Source organism: Passer domesticus, chromosome 32, assembly GCF_036417665.1.
Source record: "Passer domesticus isolate bPasDom1 chromosome 32, bPasDom1.hap1, whole genome shotgun sequence".
Lineage (NCBI taxonomy): Eukaryota > Metazoa > Chordata > Aves > Passeriformes > Passeridae > Passer > Passer domesticus.
Window position 1 is genome coordinate 497,919 of NC_087505.1, and position 10,995 is coordinate 508,913.

General features: G+C 48.2%; 2 protein-coding genes across 2 annotated transcripts; both read right to left on the reverse strand.

Moving 5' to 3' along the window:
- Positions 1–234: 234 nt before the first annotated feature.
- On the reverse strand, positions 235–600 carry LOC135288058 (keratin-associated protein 6-1-like). The gene has a single exon (XM_064401342.1). The coding sequence runs from the start codon at positions 598–600 to the stop codon at positions 235–237; it is 366 nt and encodes a 121-aa protein (XP_064257412.1).
- A 9,074-nt stretch (positions 601–9,674) lies between these two features.
- LOC135288357 (claw keratin-like) lies at positions 9,675–10,061 on the reverse strand. The gene has a single exon (XM_064401710.1). It carries the CDS (start codon positions 10,059–10,061, stop codon positions 9,675–9,677), a length of 387 nt encoding a protein of 128 aa, XP_064257780.1.
- Between the last annotated feature and the right edge of the window lie 934 nt (positions 10,062–10,995).

The window sequence follows — 10,995 nt, forward strand, 5'->3', positions numbered from 1 at the left end:
ACACGGAGTTTGGTTTGCTTGGAGGATTGAGGAGAAGGTCTGGGTTGAGAGGAGAGCTGGGGCAGCGGGATGAAGGTGAATCACCATCATCCATTCAGCAGCAGAGCAGAGCTCTCAGAGCACCCCGGCCTTGCCTCTTCTCCCCAAAACTCTGCCCAGCCATGGTCTCCACTGCCGGACTCTCCATCAATCCCACCAAACCCGGGCTGGGTTTCAGGGTCGCTCCCTCTGGCTTTAGCAGCTGTAGCAGCCCCCGAAGCCGAACCTCTGGCCGTAGCGGGAGCCAAAGGGGTACCCGTAGCGGCTGGAGTAGAACCCGGGGTATCCATAGCAGTCCCCAGAGCCGTAGAAGCCCCGGTAGCCCCCGTAGAGCCCCCCGTAGCCGTAGCAGTCCCCGGAGCCGAAGATGCCCCGGTAGCCATACAAGCTGCCGCAGCCGTAGCGGTCCCCGAAGCCGTAGAGGCCGCGGGAGCCGTAGAGGCCCCCGTAGCTCCGGTAGCCGCAGGGGCTCCCGCAGTCGTAGCCCCGGTAGCCGTAGAGGCCCCCGTAGTTGCAGGAGGAGAAGCAGTCGTCGTCGCACTGGCCTTGGAGGAAAGTCATCTTTGGGAGATGGAGGTAAAACCTGCGACAGGGAGGAAAGGGAGAGTAGTAAGTGCTCCAAGGAGTAGCAGCAACCTCAGAGCCCGAAATCTTCCTCACCGGTCCCGTGAGAACAAGGGCAGAGGAAAAGCTATGACCTCAGCTCCTCCTTACGCCCCATTTGTTTAATCTGCTCATCTACCCACTGCCTTTAAATTATTTTATATTCTATATTAATGTAGATTCAATATATTAGTATTAAACTATTTCTGTGCTCCTGGGATTGGTAGAACCCCTGATGAAGGAATCACTGGCCATAGATCAAAACCTTGCTGCTGCTTCAGGGTTTTTTCCGAGGGAGCATGGTTAGGAATTGGCAACCCTAATTTTCTTTTAGGATATCAGCTTTTCACGGAGCTCTGCATTCCTGGCTCTATCAGGGAAGTCTTCCCAGAATTTTCCTGTGATAACACCCCTCAGGTTTCAGGTCCATCACCCTAAGATCCATTTCAGTGCTTTCCATCCATTTTAATTTGCACCTGAAAATGCTGAGAGCCCACAGAAGAAACCACAGAGCATGGACACACATGAGAACATCTGTGTGGACATACAGAGCCAAAATCCTGCCTCAAATAGGAGATTTAAGGAAAAACCCACCAAGAGTCACAGTGGAGAAACCCTTTCCTACCTCTGCTGTCCTGAAAATCCCTTTTCAGGGAACCCAGGTACCAACAGGACCAGGAAAGTTCCACTTTAAGCTTTAAAATTGAACCCAGCAAGCCCAGGTAAAAGGAACAGCAAATCCTGACAGTTCAGAGGAGCCACAACCCCAAGAGAAATTCTGAAAGGAAAATTCCCAGTCCAGGGGAAGAAAGGAGGAAAAGCTTACCGAGTTCACCGGGAGGAGAAGGCAGGAGAGCTGATGAGGAGTCCTGAGCTCCAAGCCCTTTTTATACTCCAGCTTTGCCCTCCTGGCTTATCTCAGACGCCCTGTGGATTCAAAAGGTTTGGATCCCTACTGGTTGGCAAACAAATTTGCCTGTACACGTCATATCTTCAATTAATGTAATTTTCCTCATTGTTTGGGATTATTAGTGTGTTCCCGTATGTCCCATATATTACAGGTTTCTTTCATCTTAACGTTTTCTGGGCCAGCAACATTCCTGATACCATTTTATTGCCTCCGTTGTCAAATCCAAAAATTTTTTTGTATTAGAGAAAAGTCATTTCTGATTTCTCAAGGTCATTTGAGACAGAGACATTTACAGTAAAAAAAGGAAAACTTTCCCACATGTTTGAAAGCATTTGTGTTCAGTAGAAAGATGCACCATGGGGTTTTATCTAAAGGAAATGTAAATGTAGGGATTTTGCATTAAACCTCATCAACTTCAGGAGAAAGGAACAGAACTATAAATAAATCTCAATTCCAAAGTTCTCCTGAATCAAAGCCATGCTGCTGCAGGAGCAGGAAGAATGTTTTTAACAAAAATCCAACTGCGTTTTCTGCATTTCACTGGAGGGTTTGACCCCAGTTCAGCCAAGCAAAGTGAAGAATTCAAACCTCAATTTGATCTGGAAATAAAGAAATTATCAGGATTAGTACTAAAAGAGCATTAAATGAACACTAAAGAACACTGCTGGTATTTTTTCCAAAAGAATCACCACGTGTAGAAGTTGAGATAGGGAGGAACCCTGGAGTTTAGGGCAGAGCTCCTTGGGTGACCTTCACCTAATTTCTGGCATTAATTTGAATATAAAATAAGCGTAATAATGAGCAAGCAGGATGTTGAGGCTTCCTCCAAATTTTGAATACCAAAGCACTTCATAAACACTCATTAATGTTTTCAATTTGCAAAGTGTTGCTGGATTTAAATATTAATAGTTTGCCACTGAAAGACACCTCCAGATTTAATAATATGGTCACACTTCAAGGTCTCTGCTTCCTGAGCCATAGTAAGGTGATGCTCTTCTATGAAAGTCAAAAAGTACCCCAAAAATCTACTTAAAATAGGAAGGAATATTTGCAAACCCCCACAAGATGGTTGGAAAATGTCTTTGGGTTGTTGTTGGAGAAGCTGGGGTACAAAGCCAGTGAGACACCTCCACCAGGAAAGTCACGGAGATGCTGAGTGGAGGCTCCTCAATCCTCAGCACACCAAAGCAAAACCTCTCACTTCGTCCTCCGCGAGCGACACCGGAGGCGCCAAAGCCAAGCTGATGGACCACCTCCTAGGCCACAGCCTTAATAATCTGAATATTTTCCCATATTAATAAATATCTCCTCAACTATTTCCCTATTTGGCCGCAAGGAATTCAGGGCAATTTCCCTAGAAATGCTTTAAAGAAATTCTAAAGGGTTTACATTGACGTGGCGACGCCAAGCACGGAAAATATTAAAATGGTTGTGACGTAGGTTGGAGGAATAAGGGGTGGGATGACACACTTTGGATGGTATTAAAGCGGACCCCCAACTCCAAAAAGTCATCCGCTCTTCTCCACTTCTCGTCTCAACTTCTCCCCGTGAAGCAGAGGTCTGTACTGACTCTATTCTCCTGTGCATGTTTCTCCAAATATTTCTTTATAAGTAAATATATATATATATATATATGAATATGGATATTAATATGAATATATATTAAATTTATAGTGCTTATTTATTTATTTATTTAATACGTACTGCTGTGTCTGCATATATTTATATAACATAGAAATACAAACTTGTATCTATGTGCAGATACAGACGTTATGTAGGATATTTCTTGTCGTTTTGGAGCCAACGCCAAGCACAAAATTCCCTGCAATCTCAAGGAATTGCTCCACTCAAAACTTTTTGCTCTTCTTTCCTGTGCTTTTTTAGTATTAGGCTTTCAGGTGCTGAAAACTGGAAATTTGCTACCACAATCTTGTAGTAAAAAGTAATTTTCAGTTCTGGGTTACATTCACTGCATTTTTCTTTCATTTATTGCATTTCTCTGATTTCTGGGGCGGGAAAAGTCAGCTCTCAGCTAGCAAAACCTTCATTTGCTACCTTTAGTCAGCAGTTTCCAAACGTTGACAGGGGAAAAAAAGCAAAGTTGTTTGGGATTGAGGAGATTAAAAAAATAAACAAGTTAATTAGGAGGGTGAAACCGATGCACAGGAGGGACCGAGTCGGAGCCTTTGCTCTGCCCTCAGCAGCCCATAAATTTTGTTTCTGGGTGTGTGTTCCAGGCTCTCCAAATCAACAAGGATGAATTCCTTCAAGGAGTGCTGTGACAACGCGTGCTGCGCCCAGGCTGGCAATGACAACTTTGGTGGCTTTGGCAGCTCCAGCTTCCGGCCCAGGCGTTCCTTCAGCTTCTACCGGGACCAGTGCCACGATGTGCCCCCGTCCGGCTTCAGGAACATAGGGAATTTCTTCCACCCCTCTGGGAACATCCATGGGATCGTCTACGCCAACCTCAATGGGGACATTGTTGGGAAGCTCTCAGGGAGGATTGAGGGGCTCTCCGGGCTCCTGGGGTGTGTGGGTAACTTGGGTAACTTCGGAAACCTGGGATTAAGTCTCCCCTTCTCCGTTCAGTTTGGGGACAGAACGCTCTGAGCTGTTCTCAGAGGGAATAGCGCCCACGGGATGGAATTCAGGACATGGATTCATGGCTTCAGTTCTGGTGCTGAGGAATGCCGAGTGCTCACACCTCCGACTCTGGGGGATGTGTGGGTGCCAGGCTCTGTAGGACACTCCATGTAACCCTCTGTAGGATCTTCTGTCCCTCCCGCTGTCACACTGAAAGGGCTGGGGCACCTTTAGAGAACTTTGGTGGAGTAGAAAGAGACTTTTGGGTGTGAGGAAAGCGCTTTTTAAGTTCATCTGCAGGCACTTTGTGTGGGAGTTTCTACAACAAAGTCCACTTTGTTCAACTCTGACCAAAGGTGACTTTTAGCAGAGGAGGTCCTGTTCTCTGTCCCTGCTGTGCCTCACCTGACAGTCTCCACAAAAAAAGAAAAAGGTGGCAAACTCCACCATTTCCACCAGGAAAAACACCGCCCACCATCGGGAATGCTTTGCTTGCCAAAGCCCCTTCTGTATCTCTGCCAGCTTCTTTCTGTTCCTCGCTGTTTCTCATTTCCATTAAAATTACTCTGGTTAGAAGCATCAAATGTCTGCTCTGCTTTTGTCTGAGGACTTTAAGGGGACCCTCAGCCACCCTCAGGAGCCCTGCAATGAGAGGGCAGTCCAGACTCCGGATGTTAGGAACTGTCACCACATTTCCATCTCAATGGCTCCTGCCTTGACTCATTTCCCCCAGCAGAAGGAGAAACCTTAACTAACCCTTGACTTTGGGTTTACCAGAAAGAGGAATCTCTCGCTTGATTTTGCCCCCAGAGAGGCTCCTGGAGCAAAGCTGGAGATTGTGTGTGGGCAATAAATCACAAAAACGAGAGATTGAAGGGGAATCTTGTGGTCGTCCAAGGCAGGAGATCGGTGATGCTCGAGGTTAAAGCCACCCAAGAGAAAAGTCCAAAGGCAGCCAAGCCATGGGTAGCTGCTGGAGGGTTCAGCTCCTCTGCAGATGGATCAGCTGGTTCTTCAGGGAGCTCCTGCCAGCCCCTGCCATGCCCCCGCAGGAGCACTAGATTGGGTTTGGCATGGTAAAGATGATCTAGGCCTAAAATATTAAAGATTATTTAGATTTAGAAAGCTAAAGATTATTTAGGTCTAAAATATTAAACATTATTTTGATTTAGAATAATTAAGAGTATTTAGATTTCAAATACTAAGGATTATTTAGATTTAGAATGTTAAAAATTATTTGGGCTTCAAATACAAAGGATTATTTAGATGTAGAATATTAAAAATTATTTTGGTTTTGCATACTAAAGATGATTTAGATTTAGAATACAAAGATTATAGGTGTTTCAACAAGCAGAGCCCAGGCAGAGCTGCCTGGATCCCCCATGAGCCCAGTTCCACATCAAAGAGCTCAGCAGAAGTCACAAATGTTATTGCAGGAGTGACTGTGAGGGGTCACCTCTGGGCTGATTTCCCAGAGATCGCCATGGCCACCCTTCCTCTTGCCATGGTGGCCTCCTGCAGAAACATTTCTGCATTTTCCAGCTCTCAGAGCAAAGGTTCGAGAAAATAATTAAGGGAGGAGGTCGGAGAAGCCATTCCATGGGCAGTAAACCAGGGCCAGTCAGCAGAAATGTTGATCCTCCAGCCCAACATCCATTTCTTTCCATGGTGTCACTGATTTCCCAAAACTCTGACCTGGAGCCAGTTCCAAGGAGCAGAGATGAGCTCCAGAGCTCCATTTCCTTGTCTGGGCAGGAGCAGCCCCAGCCAAGAGCGAGGTCTGGTCTGATTCCTCAGTGCCCCAGTTTGAGCAGGACAGCCCCAGACGGGGGTGCCCCAGGAAGGGAGGGGGTCAGGGAGGAGTCTCTCCCCAAGCAGAGCACGGCCCCAGAAAATCAGAGCAGCCCTTTGAAAGTGGCAAAGCCTTTAAGAGAGGTTTTGCAACGCTTCTGCTGTCAGCAGCGAAATGGGCTGGGTTCCCCGGGGAAAGCATTAGCAAATGGTGGAGTCTTGGTAAGCTCAGCTTATCTTCCTGGGATGCCTCTGGCACGCAAAGGCTTCTCCTGCCTGCACAGAGAGTGGGGAAGGGTTTGGACAGCCTTGCACAGGAGAGGAGATGGAATAAAACCCAGGAAGCCAAAGATTTGGGTGAAATTCTGAGTCCTTTGGTCCCACTTCACCTCCGCCCCTGCCCAAGTTTGCCAGCACAGCACCATTTATGATGTCCTTGCCTCCTGAATTCCCCCTTGGATCATTCCCTGGGGACAGGACACACAGGTGGTGATTTCCTGCCAGTCCCAGCCCTGTCACCCGCCATCACCTCCCGCCACAACGCTGACCTGGAGCCACCTGGCTCCCCCCTCACTTCCTCTTCCTGCTTTGAATGTCATGGCTCTGAGGGCGTCCCTCAGCTCCAGGGATCCAGGGCTCCTCCAGGATCTCCTCCTCTGCTGCAGGTCAACCTTCTGGAGACACTGGAGTGCCAAATTCCTCACCCCAGATGCTCCTGTCGCAGGAGTCACCAAACAGGGATGGGATGTTTCCTCACCTGTTCATTCCAGCTCGTCAGGAGAAGTCGGGAAGTCCCAGATCACCCTGGAATTGCAGCCCAGATCCCTCCCAGGGTCTCCCTGCTGACCACACCAAAGCTCGTTTTCCATGGATCTGTCCTGATACCTCAGGAAAATTTGAGTTTCTCCTATACTTATTCTGGGTGGGTGAAGTGACCTTAAAGATCATCCCATCCCAGCTGGCTCCAAGCTGGCCTGGGATGCTTCCAGGGGTGGGGAATCCATGGAATATCCAGTGCCAGGACCTCACATGGAAGAACTCCTTCTCAATATCCAACCTAAATTTCCCCTCTTTCGGTCTGAACCGATTCCCCCTTTCCTGTTGCTCCAGTTCCTGACCATCAGCTCCACCACAGCTTCCTTGATCTCTCCCAGATCCTAAAACCTGAATTCTTTCGTGTCCCGAGGCTCAGGAAAAGTGGGATGGTGAGAGGAACTTGCGGCCTGGCTGCGATATTATCATAACAGGCAACAGCCGGGTAATTTAAATAACTGAAAACCAACTCCTGTCATTCCATTCCAACTCGGAAATGTATTCACTGGGGAATTATCCATTTAAATATTCCCCTGGGAACATCTAATGCCACAGGAGTTGCCTCCAGCACCAAGATTCCCTGCAAGGCTGAGGATCTTCCCTAAAGACTAAACCTGTCCCAAATGAGAAATTGGGCACCTGATGATCGCCCAAACTGGACAAAATTTTCAAATTATTTGTTAAAGAGTGCAGCCTTTTAGGAGAAGGGAAAGTGGGGCATGGAACAGGGGGAAAAAAGGTCAAAATTCGCCATAATTAAATTGATATTGTTAGCTCATAATTATCATTAAACTGAATAATTGGGCTCAATAATGAACCTAAGAGATATTAGCAAATGCTTCCATCTTAAAAAGGCATTGAATCTTCTCAGTGAGACACCCAATATCTTTCATCCTCTGGAAGGACATTTCACACCAAGGGCTTATATAGCAACAGGAGTAAAAATGTATCAAAAATAGTTCTACCAAAACCCATTGGCAAAATTCCATAATTTCACTGATTTTTCTGGTTTGTGGTAAACGCAGATCTCAATTTAGGCCATGAAAGAGCATCTTGAGAGGTGTAAACAAACTGCAGCTCATTCCCAAATATTCCCAACAACAAAGACTTTTGAGGTTTGGGGGATTTTTCCCTGGCTTTTGAGGTTTGAGGGATTTCTCTTTTGTAAGGATTATGTGGTCGGGGAGAATCTGGTTTAATCACCTGCTCCAGAGTGCGCCAACATTAATTACACGTTATTACAGTGCCTGGGCAACTTTGTTTTCCTTCCACATGAGGATAATAATTCCCCAAAGAGTGACTACCCTGGAATAATCCCACATTCCGACGTCACCCTGCAATCCTTAAAGACACTGGCGCTGTTCCTCACACGCTATATAACATTTCAAACACGGCCAGGAGAGCTGAGGAAAGATTTATTATCAATTTTTTCCCAAAGAAATCCCCAATTCTATGAGGGAGCATCCGTGTCATGTCCAGGTTATCCTGGTTATTGAAAGGGGAGAGTGTCCAGGCATGGGAACAGGGCTGGAGCAGCTGGAAAAGGGAATGGAGGATCCTGAGGGAGCTGGGGGGTCTCAGCCTGGAGAAAAGGGGATCCAGGGGGAATTTGGGATCTGCCAGGGAGGATTTGGAATCTGATCCCAGGGAACAGAGACAGGACAAGAAGGAATAGCCTCAGGCTGTGCCAGGGAAGCTCAGGGTGGGAAATCTGGGGAAATTCCTCCTGGAAAGGGTGGCCAGGCCTTGGAGGTGCTCAGGGAGGTTTGGAGTGGCCACCCCTGGAGGTGTCTGAGGAAGGACTGGACATTGGTCTGGGTGACCAGGTGGGGATCAGGCACAGCTTGGACTCGGGGATCCTGGAGAGTTTTCCAACCCTGTGCTCTGCTCCTGCCACTGCCAGGATCCCCAGGACACCAGGAACAGGAGCCAGGAAAGCCAATACTGAGCAAAAATCTCCACAGAAACTGGGAATGTGGGGAAGGAAGGGACAACTGTGGCCGTGCAAAGGAGAACACCCACAGACCTTGGCCAGATCCCTCATGAATTTCACTCTCCTGGTGACCAGATGGGGTTGGTGCAGCAGGACAAGGACAGGGGACACACAGAGACACCCACACGCCAATAACCTGCTGCAACGTCTGGTTTAATGAGGAAGAACAAGTGAGACACAGCACAGGTTACAAATTGCCTACAAGCCGTGGTTTGATGCGGGGTGACTCAGGGAATGTCTGGGACTGCTCCTCCTGTGGTGGTAGCTAGCCCTGGTCACACAGCACGGCAGCAGAGCAGGGGCTGGCGCGCTGCAGAACCGTTTTTATCCATCAGTAGCCATGGAAAGAGCTTAGAAATGGATCTGAAGGGAGTCTCTGACCAGATCCTTGACATTGCCACAGTCACAGAAGCACAGAATGGTTTGGGTGAGATTTTAAAGATGATTCAGTCCCACCCCTGCCATGGGCAGGGAACCTTCCACTATCCCAGGTTGCTCAGAGCCCCATACAACCTGGCCTTGGAATCTTCCAGAAGGATGAGGCAGCCACAGCTTCCCTGGGCAACCTGTGCCAGGTCCTCACAAGAAAGAATTCCCTCCTAATTTCTCCCTAAAATCTAAATGTTAAAAATCTAAAATTCTAATTTCTCCCTAATCTAAATCTACTTTCAGTGGGAAGACACAAAGATCCCACCAAGCCCCCAAGGAACCAGGAACAGCCCATAGCTTTGAGAACAGAGTGCTTGGAAAGAGAGGAAAGCTTTAGAGAAGGAAAACCAGGAAGGGTAGAAGGATGGAAACGGATTTTTGAGGTGTTCAAACATACACAGATGGTTTTAATGCCACCCCAAATGCTCAGCTCTCCCTGATCGCCATGCCCCAGGGCTCGGCCATGGAGCCGCGTCCTGCCGGTCACCCTCGTCCGGCCGCCACATCTTGGCCTTAGCAGCAGGGTCTGCAGCTGCCCACTGGGTACCCCCGGCCCCACCTGGCCCCACCATAAACTTGGGAAGCTCCAGGGGTTCGGGCAGCACCAAAAGCACCCCCAACAACAGCTCCAACACCGACTCCGACACCAGCCCCAACAGCGCCTCCGACACCGGCTCCGACTTCAGGGACTCCCTCGGAGCCCACGACGCTCTGCTGTGGGAAGGTGCTGAGGATGGGCCCAGGGAAGGTGACGACCACGGGAGGAGGGTAAATGACCACCGTGGAGTCGGGGCACTGCCGGACACAGGGCTCGTTGCAGGAGTCAGCCACGGGCTGGGGCACAGCCACGCTGCAGGGGGAGGCACTGCCGTCAGTGCAGGGGCTCAGGGAGTGAACCATGGCTCAGGGGTGGGGATCTGTGGGCAAGAAAGAGCAGGAAAATAAAACAAAATTCACATCGGTTTCATGATCAAACATGAGGATAAAAGGCTATGAAGAGGATCAAGGGACAAGGAGAATTCTGATAGCTCGGCACCCAAAATACATCCCTGAATTGTGCACTGAACACAAATGGAATATTCATGGAATATTACTTAGATCTCATCCAGATCTGCATTTTTCACTGGCTGAGAAGTTACAAATGGATTCGTGTACACAATCCCAGAGCGGCTGAGGTCAGAAAAGCCCTCCAGGATCACCGAGTCCAGCCTGTGATCAACCCCCACCTTCCCAACCATACCACAGCACCAAATGCCACAACCAGTGGTTCCCACCAGGAGAATATCAGCCTGATCCCAAAACCACACTCGATGGTTTGGTTAGAGGAGGAATTCAGGAGCTCAGGAGTTCAGGAATTCAGGAATTCACTTACCTGCAGCACCAGAGAGTGAGACAAGAGAAGTGATGATGTGAGATGTGAGGTCGAGCACTTTTATACTCGGCCTCAAAGTGCCCAGCACGTGAATCACCCACATGCAGAACTTCCTAATCAATTACTAACCATGATTGTTTCCAGATCCAGCTTTGTTAACGGATGCCAATTGTTTTAGATAAATCACTCTTGCTAATTACTGGTTTGCCCTTGTGTCCTGCATGACCTGTCCTTTAGTGCCTTCCCCACTCTGCAATTTCAGCTTTATAGGGAGGGGATTCTTTGTCTCTGCATCTCAAAGGGAAAATATTTATGGGGTTTAGGCTTGATCTTCTCCATGACTGGACTCATTCCTTGGCAGGGGGGAACCAGCCATTTTTCTGGATAAAAATATATTCGACTGAGCCCAGGAAGAGCTGAAAAAGTGAGGGATAAACTGGAGTTCTGGGTTCTTGAGTGAAA

Coding starts and splice junctions, on each gene's coding strand:
- LOC135288357 (XM_064401710.1), bottom strand. CDS start 10,061: ATGGTTCACTCCCTGAGCCCCTGCACTGACGGCAGTGCCTCCCCCTGC.
- LOC135288058 (XM_064401342.1), bottom strand. CDS start 600: ATGACTTTCCTCCAAGGCCAGTGCGACGACGACTGCTTCTCCTCCTGC.